Here is an 18,735-nt window from a genome sequence, read left to right on the forward strand (position 1 = left end):
GGTTGTAGAGGGAAGTTTCAATCACTCTTTTCCCACTGAAATTTAAAGAAATAATTAGCAGTAACAGCAAATAACCAAATGAAATGTTCTACTGGAACGTAAAAACAGAAAATGTTAAGTATATTCTGAAACTAGAGAATAAAAGGAGTTAATAAAATGAGAACTGCTATGATGGAGAAAATATATTGTTAAGTAGAACAATTAGTAAAATTAGTATTTACTGAAAGCCTGAATGTCATCATTTTTATAAGACCACATTCATGTTAATGTATGCATTCTTGAGACTTGCATTCCCAAAGTTGTGTTCCTTGGAAAACTCAGTCCTTGAGATGTGGTCTCCATGTATAAGAAATACTGTAGTTAAAGATAAGCAAGTACCCTTTGCTGTCGGACTTTTCAGATCCTTCTTCTGTACTTGGCATGTTTCAAAGAGAGATGATAATATGTCTCGTTTCTTTTTTCCTTTAACCAAAGACCACTTTTACAGATCATGTAGCTAGTTTCTTGTTTAGTGTGATGCACTTTAGGAAAACTTAGATTAGATTATTGAAATTTCAAAGACTAGTTTTGTAAATATTTTTTCTAACTAGAGAAATTTTGTAGGTTGAAACCAAACTGAAATAGTCTGTAATCCAGAAAACAATTCTTGAGATTCTTAAATTTCTAATCAGAATTATTTTCTAATTAAATCTATAAGTGTATTGATATTTGGGAGAGAAGGCTGCTTATCATTTTTATAATTATAAGTAATCTCACAAGACAGGAAATTTTGAGCAGCTACCCCATAAACAAATGTGAATCTGTCATACTGAATTCTGTCATTGTTGGCTCAATGAATCAAAGAAATAAAAGATTGTAGGCTTGGTTTTAAGCATATGGACGCTGAGAAAACCTATCCCAAGATATCCTAAAGAGATGTTTTGTATTATAGGAAAATTTACTTTAAAAATGTGCTTGTGTTTGAGCAAGCTGTTCATACTAAAGTAATTAGTGATAAATAAGATGCTTTTTCTCAAGGAAGACTTTCTATCATGTTGTTAAGATACACCCACCAAGCATTTATCCAAGTTGCTACTCACCATTCTATCTGAAAAAGATAGCTATCCTCTAAACCATGCACAAAATCCCCAAACTGTTGGCTGTCAAACTGTTTTGTCTCTGTCTCTTTGCACTGCCAGAGAATGGGACATTTTTTGCTTTGCTATCATTTTTACGTTTAAGATCTTGTGAGAGTCTTATCTATTGCCCCAGACAGATTAAAAAAATTGAATTTCCAGAATATTTGGATTCCTCAGAGTAGTCAAATGCTTCTGGCTGGTATGATTGAATATAGCAGAAATATATTAGCTTTAAAAGAATGAGGCACACATATTCTCCGTGTATGTCTTCTATCTAAAGAAAATGTGTAATGTAGAGAGATTGAAGTAGTGTCTCTCTGTACATGTATGTGTGTGTGTATGTGTGTGTGTATAATGTGTCTATTGTATGTGCATGTATATGTATAATTACATTATAAATACAGATATAAGAACATGTGTTTAACATCCTTTGTATTAGAAAATGTGAGAGAAATATATATTTTTAATCCATGGGACTTAAAATTAGTCTTCTTAATAGATCCTTGAAAAATCACTACACTCATAAAATACTGTCATTGCTTTCATGCTGCATGCCGGGACACCTGTAACTTCACCTTCTAAACCATACCTGAAAGTAATTCAGTAAATAAATGTCACTGAGTTAAAAATTACTCTTTATGTTTTTTGTAGGGGATGGAGCATGGCACGTGCCAGAGCTCACTTTGGGGACCTTGAGCTTCAATAGGTGAGGGGAGTTTCACATAAAAATACAGTGAAATTTGATGCCTGTTAGAAAACTAAAATCAGTAGTCTTGGCATGAAGTGTTTTTTGTTTTTTTTTTTTTGTTTTTTTTTTTTACTTAGATGTAGTGATTGTTCATCAAATACCAGAGGATATCCAGAAATAGACATAATCAGATCATCAGAACAACCATGTATACAGTAAACGATCAGCTACTTACAAAGGCTTCATATGGTGTTCCTGGATGTAAAATGTAGTGAAAGGGAAAACTGTCTTAACAAACAGGTCCCTGGTTCTGCTTCAAGTTAGACTGGGCTGGCACTTCAGCATCCGCACAGCCACAGTGCACACCCTGCCACAGTCTCGTATGCAGAAGAGCAGATCCTGACACCCCCTAACCTCAACCCCCACATCTGTGAAATGGGCCAAAGCAACTGTAAGCCTCTCTGAATATCAGAATACTCTAACTGTGCAAATGAAAATAGTAATCCAGTACCAGTGATGAGCATAGCCCAAGGAAAAATATTTTGAGCTGCTTACGATGAAAGATCTACCCTAAGATACAAACACAAAGAGCTGAATGGATTGGAAGAATATACACCTATAACCTTATTTACTATATACAGAATATGTATGAGTCCGTTTAGTATAAGAAATAAAATTAACAAAATTGTTTAGAAATACACACACGCACACAACTTTGGGGCTCAAAGAGGCAACATGAGAGAAGTGGGTTGAGGGACACCCTGGGGCTACCGTGTAGGGGAAGCAGAGTCTACTCAGTTCTGCCTAATTGCTTCCACAGGTTTCCCCATTTTACTTCTAAGACTGACTGTTATCAAACTGTTTTCTATCATTTCGATAAGTGAAAAAAATGTTACTTCATTTTGAAATGCACGCATTCCTGGACTCACCAGCTCCATTGCCATAGGCTTTCCTTAGAGACATTCTCACATAATTTGCTAACCATATTTATGAAGATGCTCATCGCAGCCTTGTTTGGAACAACAAAAATTTGGAAACAACCCATATATCCTTTAACTAGTTACATAAATCATAATACTATATTTAAACAGTGGAGTACTGTAATTTTTAACATATATTTGTATACACGTGGATAAGAAAATTTTTCCAAAACGATATTAAGTGTGTAAATATTATACAGAAGAGTTACATAGTGTGCCCTTAAGTTATTTATATGTATTCTCTTTATACTTATTAAATTTTCTGCACAGATATGCAAAACCCAGTTTATTTGAATTACATTGAAGGAAAGGGCTTTCTGTGCTTATAATTCTACCATATCCATGTATCACTTTTAAGTTTATGAATTGGTTAACAGTTTCTGTCTGAAATTAAAAGAAAACTTTTACTTTTTAAATACCTACACTTTTCTTGCTGCGGTATCAAAAGTGGATACAGAGAGATGCTAAGAGAACATCATAGAATTTCTAGGGAGGGGAGAGGATTTGGTAAGTTAGGTAATTGCTGAGATAACTCGGTGGACGGAGTCAGACAGCTCTGGGTTTGAATTCTGAATTTTCTCTTTGGATAAGTTACTGAATCCAAAATGACATACTTTGTAAAAGGTTATTAGCATAGTTGTCAGATACATAGCAACTAAATAACTGCTGACTAGTTGTACTGGAGGGTCAGGAGAGGATGAGGAAAATGGTTGGCTTTGAGAAACTCATGAGGTTAAAATGAGCAGAAGGAGAGTTGCGTATCTGTGGGGGAGGCAAGAACGAGGGAGATGTTACAGTGAGAAGGAATCCCAGGCAAGCTTTCTGGTCTGAACAACCTGTAGAGACAATGGTTCTGTGATACAAGATAGGAAACCCTGGAGAAGAATCAAGTTGGAGGGGAAAGATGATGGCTCTGTTTTGGACTGTGTTTCATGTGCCCCTAAAAGACTGAAATACTGGTATCTAGTAGGTAAATCAGAAGAGAGTAATGGGATGGAAATACTTTGGAATCATGAACATTTAAATAGTGTTTTAAATTTAAAGTATACGTGTGCCTGAGGAGGGAGTGTCAATGGAGAAGAAAAGATGCAGCCTGAGAAACTCCCACCTTTAAAGGCTTGTGAGAAAAAAGCAACTGCTAGCAAAAGAGACTGCAAAAGGGTATTTAGAGAAAGAGGAGAAAAAGCTGTAAGAAGCAAGTACATTTAAGAAATAATGCCATTTGCAGCAACATGGATGGACCTAGAGATTATCATACTAACTGAAGTAAGTGAGACAGAGAAATACAAATATCATATGATAGCAGCACTAATATGTGGAATCTAAAAAAATGACACAAGTGAACTTCTTTATAAAACAGAAACAGACTTACAGACAGAAAACAAACGTATGGTTACAAAAGTGACAGGAGGAAGAATAAATTAGGAGCTTGGGATTAGCAGATACAAACTACTATATATAAAACAGGTAAACAACGAAGTCCTACACAGGGACTAGCACAGGGAATGATATTCAAGATCTTGTAGTAACCTATAACAAAAAAATATGAAAAAGAATATATATATATAAACATACACATACAACTGAATCACTATGCTCTACACCAGGAACTAGCACAACATTGTAAATCAATTGTACTTCAATTTAAAAAAAAAGGAAAAGAATGTTCAATGAAATGGAGACAGGGAGTTGAGAGGGAGCCTGGTTCTCCTCGGCTCGAACATCAGCTGCTGTAGGACTGTGGCGTTAGCTTTCCAGTATTTCCTCAAATCTTGTATATTTAAAATAGAGTTCTTCATTTTATTTCCTCAAGCCATCTCCGACTCCTTATTTCCTTTTTCTTGAAAGGTGTCCATACCGTCTTCCCCGAAACCCAGCTAGAAGCTGCCCTTGGCACTTCTATACACAAGTAGAGTTTTGCCTCCATTGCCCCTTTCCCCCAGCGCCACACCGCAGTCCTTCGTATGCTTTCGGCAGGACTAGGGTAAGGGTTTCTAACGTGGGTTCTTATCCCCACACTCTCCTCTTATAGATCCAGCCATTTACAGGGATGACCTGACCACACTCTCCTGTAGTCCAAACCCTTCCCAAGAACCATCGTTGGCTATACTGTCAACTACCAGATACTCACTCTGGCATTCAAAGCTTTCTATATTCTGGTCCTAACCTACCTCTTGAGAATTGTATCGTTATTCTCATTATTTCACTATCTCTGATAAACTCAGGACCAAGTAGTTTGTACTTCTACCATCTCCACATCTTTGTTTAAACGCTTCTCTTTGCCTGGATTTTGTTTTTTCCAACTATCCAAGTCTTTTAAGGACCAATCCAAGTGTCTAACTTCCCCAACAAATGACAGAGTTTGTTTGAAGTTATTGACTACATTAATTTTTTCTCATTTATTTATTGCCTTACATTGTTGCTGTTTCATTAAGATTGTCTGAACCCTTTTACCTTTCTCACATCTCTCTGTGTGACCAGAACATCACACTACATGCAGTGATGGTTATTGAATAAATGACTGCTTAAACTTTTTAATTAAGCAAGCAAAAAATGTACGATACATCTCTAAGCATTGTGTTTCTTTCCTTCTCATCCATTTTATTTTTCTGACTCTAATTCTATAACAGCTGTGAGGCTTCATATATTTAACTATGAAAGAATTAGTAACTAGCTTATTTTTCTCCAGTAAAGTTAAGGTAAACCAATACAGTTTTCTGTAAACCTATGGCTCCCTTGACCTTTTCCTGGATGGTATCTCAGACTACCTAAAAATGTGATTTAAAAAAAAAGTAAATCCACCCTTATTTGAATAACATGCTATTTAAGCCAAAAAGGTGCTTAAGGTTGAGCTTCAAAGAAGCTGGTAGACTTCTTTTGCATTGTCGTGAATTCATTTGGCTGGAGTCCCTGCCATCAGGTTAGGTGGCAGTTATCTACCCTAGACGGAAAGCACTGGATGGAAGCAAAGCACACTTGAGAATTTTTCTCTGTGAACTGGCAAATACTTGGCTTATTTCAGGTTGGAATAAGTTAAAGATAGCTATGTAATGCTCTCTGTGCTATTTTAAATCAAGGCTTTATTAATTAAAACAAAACAAAAAACACACACTTCTCTAACATGGCCACAGAAGGATCTGATTCATTTCTGATGTAGAATTGTTGGACTAGACCTGAAAAGTATTTTATTTGAAAAGGAAATTCAATTGCTGTCTTTCCAGCCAGTTCTCTCTGGTGGGAAGATTTTTCACAGAGATGATAGTGATCAAATAGAAATGTCCTGATCATCTTTTTTCACCTCTGCAACATCCTATGATTCATAGGCTCAGCACTGACAGAATTGCAAATGTGCCCAGAACTTTGTGTTTATTAATTGCTTCTTAATGCAAAACATCTTTTTTTCTTCCATCATGGTGGTGATCAATGTGTTCTTTGATATAAAAGATGATTTGACAGATTATTATGACCTTTCATAACATAGTCAACTCTCTGCTAATCATTCATAAGCAATCTGCTTGATTTTTGCCACACACATCTCCCTGATTTACAGGAACTCTTTGCAAGCATTTTCATTAAAGAGACAAAAATAGTTTGAACTGTAGAGTCAGAAGGTCAATTAATTAAACGTAGATGCAAAAAATCCTCAAATGTCTGACCTCTAGGAGTAGATTCGACTCCCAAATACCCATGCGTTAAATAAAGCAGATGAACTGCTTTAAAAAGACATTGAAACACTGACCAAAATAAATAGCAAATCTTAAAAAACAAACCTAACTTTTGTTCCTTAGTATGCTTGTTTCACACTCACTTTATTAAAAAGTTGAAAGGTGGAACTGCCAAACATATACATAAATGAATAGGAATGCTGTGCTAATAATTTCCAGTAGAAGTCATCATTTCGTTTCCTTATGAGGTCCACTCTCCACTGTGAATGCTACTTCACTCTTGTTAAACCACTTTGGAATAATCCATTTATTCCCAAGGACAAATTATCCAAGTCAGTGCTGTTAGACTTGTTAAGGATGGGCACTTATCATTACAAATTATTATCAGGTCCTAGAAGATTGTCTATTATATTGGTTTAAAAAAAAATTGAACTCTGTTTGCCAGTGACAATTTTCTCTTAATTTAGGAATTCCTATTTCTTACAGAGGCCAGCTGGAAAGGAGTGCAGCATTACAGAGCCTTCCTTAGCTGTTGGCCTGGAGAATACACATTCTCTCCAAAATATATATCTTTGGCACAGCCTAGAAGGAAGGAATCTCGGGTAATCTCTGTGCTGGCCAAGTGTGAGAATTATTATTTTTAACCCCTAAATACACTGAAATTTGGTTTTTTCCAAGGCATTCAAAAGCAGACTAGTGTTTAGTTAATGTTTGTTATCCAGCAAAACTCCAAATAAAATACTGTTCAGTAGTATTTTTACTATCCAGTTTTCTGCCTCTTTGGTATAATGTTTAAGAGGACATTTTATAGGACTTACAGCTTGAAGAGTTTTACAATTTAACTTTACAGTTTAACATGCTCAGATTGATAGTTCCATAAACTCACTGGCAAACTAGTTGGTTATTTAACGTAAGCGTACAAAGTTAGTTATACCATAGTTTCCCAGTTGATTCCCAAATCTGGGTCATCAAAATATTCAGAGTAACAAATAACTAGCACCGAAACAGTGTCAACATGACTGTTCTGAAGTCTTGAAAGGAAAGGTGGAAACTAATATTTAACCAGTAATTTTGAAGTCTGGCATTTTACCATAGGATCCCAGTACCCAAGACCAGCTGTGGAAGTCTTTTGTAGCTCCGTGTTCAAAATCACGTATGCAGCATTATATCTGCTTGGTCTCAGAACCCATGGAGCACAAGAATCAGAGATGAGTGGAAAGAATGAGGGTCTCCTCTCTAAGTAGGGGAGTAGTTAAGAGATATTTATGAACATCCCGCTTATAAAGGACCCTTAAGTGAAATTAAGCTGTCCAAAACTACGTGGGTTATTTCTTAGATAAAAAGACAGAAATGTTCTTTGGTGAATTTAACAGAGACATGGTATCAGGTAGATTATATCATGAGTCCTTATGGAAATTCCTATCTGATTGATGAATTTTCGGTGACAGAAAGATAATTTTGCACTTTATAAAAGTAGATTCAACTGGTACTATGGACAAGCTGTGAAAACCTCCTAAAATCATTGTCACTATTCTCGTTCTCCATTTTGACACCTTATAAATTTAAGATAGCTTTTTATTGGTGACTTTGTAGCCTTTTTTTTCTTCGACTTGAACATGTTACACTCGTGTGAGTATATTACAGAGGATGTTTGCTGTCATTCACTAGTATTTAGTGGATTTATGCCTCTAAGCATAGTGATATGCATAGAAATTTTGAGGAACAATATATGTAGATTATTTTTTAAAGATTCATATTCTTGATAAACATTTGAATCTATCATGAAATGAATATTTCTATATAAAATAATGAAAATTTAGTAACAGAGTACACATATTCCTTATATGTTTATTTGATCCATCAAAACCTTATTTATACTGTTGAATGGCTCAAGACCTAATTATCCTCATGAGATTAGACTTGAAAACTTAAATTTTCATCAGGCCACAGTTCTTTAACAGGACACACTCTCTGCCCTTGAACATACTGAAATTATAACATCCATAAAATGTCTCCAGATAAACGACCTTTCCTTGAACACCTAGTATAAGGTGTTTACACATATTTCTAAGTATTAAACCAAGATCTTAGCAACACTGTCTATTAATGCCATAAATATACTGTCAGGGTGAAATTTCCATGGTCAGTTTCTTGCTGCAATTTACTTTTGGGGCAGTACCTCACCTCTCATCCATCTTTTGTGATGGAAGAAAGGATTCCACGCCTTGGTTTGTCCATGAGTTGGACTTCACAGCCATTCAGATTTTATTTCATCCCTTTGCTTCTATGACAGTGCCTCAGCTGAGAATGTGTTAAGAATTTTTTGTGTGTGCTTTTTTTCCCCGCATTTTTTCTGTTTCCTTCATTTTTCACGTTTAGGCCAGTCCACAAATTTGCCAGATCATTCTGGCATCTTACCCTGCCTTTACTGGTACTAGCAAACTCTGCCCACTCAGGGATATTGTTTAACTTAGTAAGTGTAACTTTCTGAAAGTTCACATCTGTATCTATCACCAGACCATCCTTGGCCATGTTTAGAAAAATAAAAACATCTGAGTTAGGTGAACGTCCTCTGTACACTTCCACCAACGTGGACGTTATACTTCCCCTGTGATTTCCCTTTAAGTTAGTTTATTTAGATGAAATTTTCTTAGGTCATATAAAGTCAGTCAGCTCTTATTGTGTGGCATGAGAATAACAGAAGGAAAATAAAGGTTTAGGTAATGGTAATAGTTACAAGGTTCTATAATGTATATCTCATTTTAAAAGGAGATAAAGCCTTCTTGCTGATTGGCTACCGTAGGTATTCATGGTTCTCATTTACTAAACTGTCTCTAACTTTTTAATCATCTAAACTGAATTATTGAGACAGTTTCTCTTATCATGTTTAGTGTTTGACATGCAAACTACAAAGTAGACATAATTTAATACAGTCTTAAAAATTGTCACTGATGTCTCAGGTCAGGAAAGGATTTATTCCATTATAAGAGAAAACTACGATGATATTATCTGAAGTTAATGCTTGTATACCCAAGCGCAGGGGAGGTCATGATTGTCTCAGGTAGATTGAGATGATGAATATCATTAAGTCAAAACAGATTTAATTTTCAGAGCCTTTGGGGCTCATGTTTTGGGAGGAAAGAGGGATTACCAATATCAGGGGGGTTTTTTGTGTCCTGCTGTTTAAGTTTGTTCTAAAGATTACTCTTCCCTTTTCCACTATAATAAGCCGGGTACATTAAGACTGTTTCCTGTTCAGAATTAAAGGCTTCTCATTCATGGAATTGATTCATGAGGTACTTTGTTTTAAAGGTCCTTCAGGGCAATCTTAAGCTGTTTGGGGAACAGACCATTTGTCAGGCAGTGCAAGTCTCTCTTTTTCAAAATCTTTAGTCAGGAAATTTTCCTTGTAAAAGAAAGATCAGTATCACATTATCTGGTGTACCTTGTTGTTTTTACTTTTAACCAGTTGCTGGCTAATTGATGTTGACATTTTAACATTTTGGCCTTTAGTGGAATCCTATAGTGCTGCCTTGTTTCAAATATGTTTTAACTTAGTACATATGTGAAGAGTAAGGTTTAAAATGTATTAGAAACAAGATTTAGGGAAGGAAGGAAGGAAGCAGGAAGGCGGGAGAGAGGAAGGAGGAAAGGGAGTGAGAGGGAAATAGCAAGAAAGCAAAAGCCATTGAAATTGATCCAAGAGCTGTAGAAACAGTGGAAAGAGCACTGTATTTGGAATCAGAAGACTTGCATTTGAGGTTTGCTGTCCGTCTTATGAAGCAAGTCTTTCCACCTTCTCCGTGAATCCTTCCCTGATCTTCCAATGTGAATTGCAAAACCCCATACCTCAAATTTTCCCAGTCCTCCTTCCCAGCTTTTTCTCCATAGCACTTGACAATATCTAATATACAATGTATCTTGACTTTCTTGCTCCCCACTATTAGAATGTAAACTCCTTGAAGTCACATATTTTTGTCTGTTTTGTTTACTATCACTTCTTGTATCCAGAACAGTATGTGGAACACTGTAGAGTTTCATAGATACTTGTTGAATGAATGAATGGAATAATCTCTGAGCCTCTCTCTTTCCATCTATGAAGTTATTAGGATTATGAGGAAGATTACCAAGACATTATGTGTAAAAGCATATTAGATAATGTCTGGAATATAGTAAGTATTTCACGTGTCCACTCATTTGTGTTTATCATCTTACTGTATAAATCTATCAATAAGTTGTCTACAGATATGGTGATGGTGTGTCTCAGATTACCCAGGACTTACCCTATGTATGCCTGTAGCCTAGGAATAATTATTACCAGCAACTTCTTTCACAGTGTCCTGATTTGGATGATAGATTGTATGATCAATAATTGTATGTATTATCTTTATCTAAAGATAAAAAGCATGCTTGTGAATTGTCCTTAGGGCGAAAGAGTTTATGTCATACCACCTAGCCTGAGTTATAGCAAAACAAAGCCAAAAAAGACCTTCTAATGCATTTATGTTTAGGGTAATAGCAAGATATGAGGATAAGAGGTCATTTGGGAGGATGAGGGAAAGAGCAGATTTCGAGCTGTTACCATAGAGAGTGTCTTCCAGTATCAGGTGATGGTTAAGTGTCCAGTCTCTGCATCTAGTGTATGTGGGCTCCAACTCCAGTGTTACCACTTCTTAGCTGTGAACTGCGGGCAATGTTTCACTCATCTGAGCCTCTGTTTTCTTAGCTGTGAACTGCAGGCAATGTTTCACTCAGCTGAGCCTCTGTTTTCTCATCTGTGTAAAAGGGATGGTGATAGCACTCATGGGCTTCATATGAGATATTAAAATAAAAATAACCTCAAACACAGTACCTGGTGTATAGTAAATACTAAGCAAGTGCCAACTACTGTAAACACCATATGGAATAAAAGTTTGCAGTAGTGGCGTTGGTTCCCTTTGATCCTAAAGCAGCAAACTAGTTTTGCAGTACAACTGCTTATTTAAAATAGTAAACAATTGGCTAAGAGTGGATAAAACTGCCCAGATTCCATAATGTTTAGTAATCTGTTTCTAACTCCATCTATTTTAGGTCATTGTGTTTCGTTATAAAGTTTATTGAATAAAGTACCAGCCCCATAATATTACTAATTTCTGCTGCTTTTATCTTCTGTGCAGACTCCTGAATGTGATGGGTGATCAGTAAATTCTTGAAAGAAAACAATAAATGATTGAATATTCTGAAGCATTCAAGCAAACTACAATCTTGGGACTTCATTAATAGCATAGTTGGGTAGCACAGTGTATAATTAGATAATGAAATTCAAGTGTTTACTGTTATGCAGCTTTACCACTTAAAGACTGCATGACTGTGGTAACTTTTAATACGAAGTTATGTGGAATGTTTGCTTTCATAGTCATCTAGGCCTGAAAGTATAGCTGTGATCAGCTACAATGCCTGCCTTAACTAGAAGGAAAACTGAGACCCAGGTACGTTAGTTTCTGGAGTCAGTATTAGCGCCCAGGTCTTCTCATTTCAAGCCAGAATTATTAGGGCTTTTTCTTTTAAGGTCTGTCTGTCTTTAATCATAGTGGTGTGATTTGAGGAAATATCCAATTGTTTAATAGTATTTTCTATAATAAAGTAAGAAATAGTTTAAAAGATACTTCAGGATTTCAGTTGTTCCAATTTCAATGTCTCTTTATTTTCCACAAGTTTGTAATAAAATTTTTACCAAAGTATATTTTATAAAGAAAATAATTGCTAGTAAGAGCTTGGTATTTTTTTATTAAAGTATTCTAATGAAAATTAGTTTTTATGGCTATAAGACTATTTAATTTCATAGTAAAGCTTGTTATATTAATTTCAAAGACAGAAATAATACCAATTTAGTTGAGTGAATTCTTTTCTCTTAATTTCTTAAAAAATTTTATGAAAGTCACTATTCAGCCATTATCTGCTAGAATTATGTATTCTAAGTTATCATGTATCTAAGTTACTTTGTGATCTTGAAAAATGATGTTACTTTGGTTTATGCACGTCCTTTGGAGTTGATATAAGATTAGTTATATATTATAACCAATCAGATTACCAGGTTTCTTTGACATATGATTGAGAACCTTCTCTATTGCATAAGAATGAGTTCATCTATTATAAAACTTCTGTCTTTCTTTTGGTTTCTCAAGTATTACGATTACTTTCAAGATCTAGAAATTTCAGGCATAGACAAAAGAAAGATATTTTTTCATATAAGCTTAACCCCTTAAAAGTTTTTAGTTTAACCATTTTTAATTTTTCTGCAAATATTTCTAAGAAGCATGATGTCTACATTTATATAACTACGTCCATTCTATAGAATGATGTTAAAATTCAGGGGAGAAAGACCATGTCAAACAGTTACTCCTGTTATAATAGTTTTAAGTTATAATAAAGCTTAAACTAAACTGCGAGCATTTGGATCATATAGAAGTTGAGAAAAAATCAGATTTAAAGGGATGTAATATCCCAGTACTTTAATCTCCTGTTTGCAGAAAGCTGAGAATTCATCAGATACAAAGAAGGTTTTATGCAGAAATATTTACAGAATCAAATTTAGAAAGATTAGTTGTCTATAAAGTAGATGCATGTTACTGGCATGCAGATAAAATCATATTGTTCTTAGAAGCTATTTTCATACCTCATAGGTAGGTGTTATTACTGAAGGTGATGTGACAATGAGTCTAATTTCAAGAGATTTACTGTCGACCTAAAGAGACAAACTAGATTCATGAAAGGATATTAATCAAAGGTAAGCATGATTAGAAACTGGCCTATATTAAATACAGAGAACATACTATTGACCCGTAGTTCCCAAACTCAGGCAGCAGAATCACCTAGCCACGTTTTTTGTTTTGTTTTGTTTTGTTTTGTTTTAATGTATATTCCCAGACCCTATCTGAGTTTACTGACATGGAAATTCTTGGACTTAAAATCTGTAGTTAAAAGAAAATTTTCTCCAGTGATTCTCAGGGATAGCCTCAGGGAGATGGATATATGTTGTTAAGCCATAAATGTTGTATGCATGTGCGTAAGTATTTGAGATCGTTGTGGACACTTCACGGAGGTAGTGGATTTGAGATTGTGCTTTGAAAAACCGCAAGGCATTTGGAAAGGAATAATACTGTGAGCACAGTTGCAGTTGTGGGAGTAGAAAGTTCAGGGGCATGATTAGGCAGTTATAAAGCAAACGATTCCTAAAGCAGGAAGGTGGAACGTTAAGGCTGAGGAGGTAGATAAATGACAGCAGGGAGGTTCTGGGAGACTGGGTTTTGTCTCATAGGCAGTGGGGAACTCAGTAGCTGAAGAGTTTTGTCCAAGGAGATTATATATGTAAAGCAAATTTGGAAGAATACATACCCTGTATTACTATGTGAGGTTGACTGGAAGGCTGGGGACTAAAGGCAAAGTGAACGGTGGCAAACTAGGCTGGAGGTGACGAGGGCTTGTGCAGACTGAGTCTTGTGCTAATGAGAGGAAGAAGAGTGGGGACCCAAGATGGTAGTAGAGGAAGAGTTTTAAAGTCTTGCAAAGAAAACGCAATCCTAATCAAGACTTAGTAAAATGCAGAGGGGAAAAAACATTACAAACCTTGTGCTTGTGTACCTGAAAGGCGACGATCAGAAAGTATTTGCCAATTTTAAAATAGAATGCATCAAGATCATCTCTTTAAATAGGTCTAAGTTCTTTAGAACTCTTCAGCCAAATATGGCTAAATCTTTACCCTGTAGAAAATCATATAACTAGTAAATAAATCATTATTTTCAGAGACATAAGCACATTCCCTTGGCAGTTGTAATTTGGATACCATAAAATGATTGTATTTTCTCATTCAACTAAACATCAGCTTACTCGTGTAACAAATTAGATCTAGTGATATACGTGGACCCAAGAGACTTCTTTAATAAACAAACATTGTATGTTAAATGTGTTCTTCTTTGCAGTATCTTACAAATGAAGACAAATGACATTCAGCTGAAATACAAGGAATCCATTCAAAGGGTATTTTATTAGAGTAACCTAGATTATCAGATATTTTTATTTGCACAATTTTGGATGTCATATAATCTGCCAAGACATAGCAGTTATTTCAATAACACGTCAGATTGATAAACCATGTTGATATTCTTAATAAATATTTTAAGGCCAGAGCACATGGAGCGGGTGAGTACCTTGAAAGACTCTAAAGAGGATCCGGTGCGCCAGTCGGGCGTATCTAAGTCTTGAGTATCAGTGACTAAATTAAAGAACAGTGAATCAATTTTGTTGCACACTAGCTATTAAAACTTTAAATACCATCTGCCCAGGTTCGTTACTGGTATCATTCACCCTCTTTCCCTCCAAGTCATACTCTCCAACTTGCTGTTTTTAAGTTGCCTACGTCCTTCATTGCCCAAAGCTCTGCCTTAGGTCAGCTAGAGATTGAACAGCATTGTGCCCAAGTCAGGAGCAACAGTGTTTCTGACCCAGGTTATACATCAACCCTAGATGATGTGGCTCATGTTCAGTTTTAAGAAATACAGGGAGAAGGTGACTCACAGCCCAGAAAAAGGAAAACAGTATGTCTCTATATGTGTGACTGAAACATTATGCGGTGCACCAGAAACTGATGCAACATTGTAAACCGACTATACTTTGACTGAAAAAATGAAAGAATAAAAGACACAATAGGCGTGTTAAAGCTGAGAAAAGGGACTTTTAATTAAACCTTGTATCTCTCCTAGTGCTCAATCACCTGTGGCAAAGGAATGCAGTCCCGTGTTATTCAGTGCATGCATAAGATCACAGGAAGACATGGAAATGAATGCTTCTCTTCAGAAAAACCTGCAGCATACAGGCCCTGCCACCTTCAGCCCTGCAATGAGAAGATTAACGTAAATACTATAACATCACCCCGGCTGGGTAAGCAGACCGAAAAGGAGATTGTCTTGAGAAACAGAAATGCTCATGGTTGTGCATCTCACTTTAAAGCTTAGTTATCCATCTGTACTCATTAGTTTGCTTCTGACTACATTGGATCTATTTGACTGTAGTTTAGTCCAAATGATCATGTGGGTACAAAAATCCTGAAGACTTAAGTATTTTCATTCCTGAATTGTCTACTCAGAGCCAGGCCCTGGGAATATGAATGCCGCACCACCTCAGGTCATCCTCTAAAGGGCTGAGGGATGTAACCATATTGTGGGTTCTGACCAGACCCATGGCAGAACTATCAATTACGGTAATGTCTGTGGAAAGTGAGGTTGCAGCATACACCTTAGATCTCTCCATTGTTAACAGCCTGCCTTGTGATCCTGGGTACAAATTATCCTTTGGGGAGACATAGAGTAAAAACCTTTCTTTCAAGAAGAACAGGTACATGGATCTACATCACTGAACAAGAGGTACCATTTTTTTCATCTTTAAGGAAAAAATATTCAATATGAATAAATAGTAATAACATACTGATTTACACAGTCTTTTATGTCATAAAATGCGTTCATATGTATTCTTAATTCCTGTTATTCAATCTAATACATCATCAAGAAAGAGTATCCTGTATTTGCATAACAAATATGAATTAGCCTTAATTTTTGTAGCAATTAGTGGCTTTTAATAGCACTGCTACCTGGATGTTGCTGGGTTAATTTATGTTCAACACTTTAAGTTTTAATCTGTATGTATAATCTCCAGGGGAACAGTTTAATCATACAGAATAATATGGCCAGAATTCAAGGAGCTAAATTGTCATAGATGTTTTTCCAGGCATAAGATTCGATCTAAACGGAAAAGTTTGGTTCTTCATGGAAATACAGAAATTCTCGTTTTCAAGCCAAATAATTAACATTTCTAAGAAATAATCAGTTCAAATAGAATTAAAGCTAGTTAAGACAAAAAGTTAAGCAATCCTAGAGCAGATGTGCTAAATCCTTGTATTCAAAGACAACATAATCCGTCTCTGCAATAATTATTGGAAGTCCTTAAAGTCTCATGTGGCAGAAAATAATGGATTGAAAGAAGAATTTAATTAAAACTGCATTTTCTTTGTTTATTATTTCTTGATGGTACATCCCTGAACGCAGAAGCACAGTGGTTGGAAAATCAGAGGTTTTCAAATATGAAATAATGAATCATACTAGAACAGTGGCAAAAGAAACAATTGTAGCAGAATTGTCTTTTGTTATACATGCCAGAACATGCTGATTCTTCAGAAGAACTGGGGCCAAATCCACATGACCGAGTTTTTTTATATCAAAAGCTCATTTCAAACACTCTATTGCTATAAAATTTAGTCACTTTTGATAATCAGCTTAGATTTTAAGGATGCCTGAAACCCCAATCCCCAGATATCCCAACTAGACATGTCTGCTGTCTAGGAAACAAGGAATGTGAAGTAAGTGTAAACAGATTTTTGTTTTGCTATTTCTTTGCAATTTCGTCCATCACAATACTTATTAATTTGTAGTCCAATGATGGTGAACATATTGAACACATTCATTGTTCTTTTTAATGTTCGCAACTGAAAATCCAAAAGAAGCTTAAATGAAAGCCACGTAATGGAAATTTAAAGGCCATTTGCAGTACAACTCATTGGACTTGGGAAATCTATCTGTAATTAGTCTATAGAAGCTCATGAGTGAGACCGTTCTTCATTCACTTTACTCCTTTATTATGGGGGAGGGGGGCGTGTGTGCCTGTCTTTATCTCTGTCTTTTAAGCTCTGCAAGGCAATATAAATGAGTCAAAGTAAGCGGACCGAATGCCCCACTTAAGTGATTGCTGTTTGTCTCTACTCGTGACATCTAGTTTATCTCGGTGTATTGAGTTCCCTGTGTTTTGTTTCACAGCTGCTCTGACTTTCAAGTGCCTGGGTGATCAGTGGCCTGTGTACTGCCGGGTGATCCGTGAGAAGAACCTCTGTCAGGACATGAGGTGGTATCAGCGCTGCTGTGAGACGTGCAGGGACTTCTATGCCCAAAAGCTGCAGCAGAAGAGTTGACCTCTAGCAGGCTGGCTGGCCCACAGCTCTTTGCAATTACATTATTTATAAACACACACACTAGCATGTTTTTCAGACCAAATATTATCAGATTACATATAATTTAATCAAATTAATTTATTTTTCTTGGCCTGCCAAACATCCAATATGGTGTTTGTTTTGGCTATACAAACATTTTCATTTATACTATATGGCTTCATAAATAATTTTATATAAATAAGTTGGATTCAGTTGCCGGAATAAAAATAAAAAGGGAAAAAAAAAAACCCGAGATCTTCAGGCTTTAAAGGAAAAAAAAATCAAACATTTTTTTTAAAGTTAGGGCTGTCTCTAAGGTGCTACTCTCTCCCCAACAATGCCATTGAGTTATTCAGAATGTATACTAACTTAGCATAATAGTTTAGTTCTATGTGGAGAGAAGTCATTTTTGGTTTTTGGTGTCCTGGTGCAGAATTAGCCCATTTTCTGTAATCTGCAGGAGATGTGTAAACAAAGCAAACCTCATAGTGTTGAACAGGTTTTTAGAGAATGTATTATGTATTTGGTGCAGATTTAGAGCTATCCATAGGAAAAATTCTACTGTAATTATAACCTTATTTTAATAATGGAAAAGGAAAGTCAAGATGGAGACTTTGATCATGTTCATGATGTACTTGAACACAAGTATTGTAACAATGAAACACTGTAATGACTTACACTGAATCACCATTGCACTGTTGATATCGTGTAGAGAAACCGTTATAGAAATGGTAACATCCTACAAAAATGTGTATTATTTTAACATGTTGTCATTAGATATTAGCTTTTTAAAATAGTTTGAACAAAGAAAGCATTGATCCACCCAGTTCCTTATATCTTTTTAGCAGATTTATAAAAGAGTGTAGTACTTAGCCTCACAAATGATAATGGGAAAATTTACTAGTTTTCAGCCTTTTTCCCTAGAAACAAGGAAAAACAAAAAAAAAAATTGATATTACTGTGGTAGTTTCATTGTGTGTTTTTTTTTTTTCTTTTTAAAAAGTAAAAAGTTTTACAGTTCTGTGAAACGTTTAAAAAACCAGCTTAAAGGTTTTCTTGTGAGAAAAGATTGTACATGATTCACATGATTTCTTAGATTTTTCAATAAAATATGTGAAACTTCCTGTCGGGAGGCAATTCTTCATGAGTCTCTCGCGTTTCCACATGTCCTGGCACCGTCTGCTTTTGTTCTGGACTATCTTCTGAAGGATGTTTGTATAATGAACAGCCTTGGAAGATAAAGACTGTGTCTTTTTTGGAGCAAAGGACTGAT

At 35.7% G+C, this 18,735-nt stretch overlaps 1 protein-coding gene across 1 annotated transcript in view; it reads left to right on the forward strand.

Annotated features, from left to right (window-relative positions):
* The window catches only part of ADAMTS19 (ADAM metallopeptidase with thrombospondin type 1 motif 19), a 222,728-nt gene extending 204,143 nt beyond the window's left edge, over nucleotides 1–18,585 (forward strand). The window contains exons 22-23 of the mRNA XM_045507852.2: nucleotides 15,190–15,367; nucleotides 17,293–18,585. Of these exons, the coding sequence (XP_045363808.2) occupies nucleotides 15,190–15,367; nucleotides 17,293–17,444 (330 nt within the window). The 3' untranslated portion in view covers nucleotides 17,445–18,585. The remainder of the gene's footprint in view (nucleotides 1–15,189; nucleotides 15,368–17,292) is intronic.
* The last annotated feature ends 150 nt before the right edge of the window (nucleotides 18,586–18,735 follow it).

Source organism: Camelus bactrianus, chromosome 3 (assembly GCF_048773025.1).
Source record: "Camelus bactrianus isolate YW-2024 breed Bactrian camel chromosome 3, ASM4877302v1, whole genome shotgun sequence".
Taxonomy (NCBI): Eukaryota; Metazoa; Chordata; class Mammalia; order Artiodactyla; family Camelidae; genus Camelus; species Camelus bactrianus.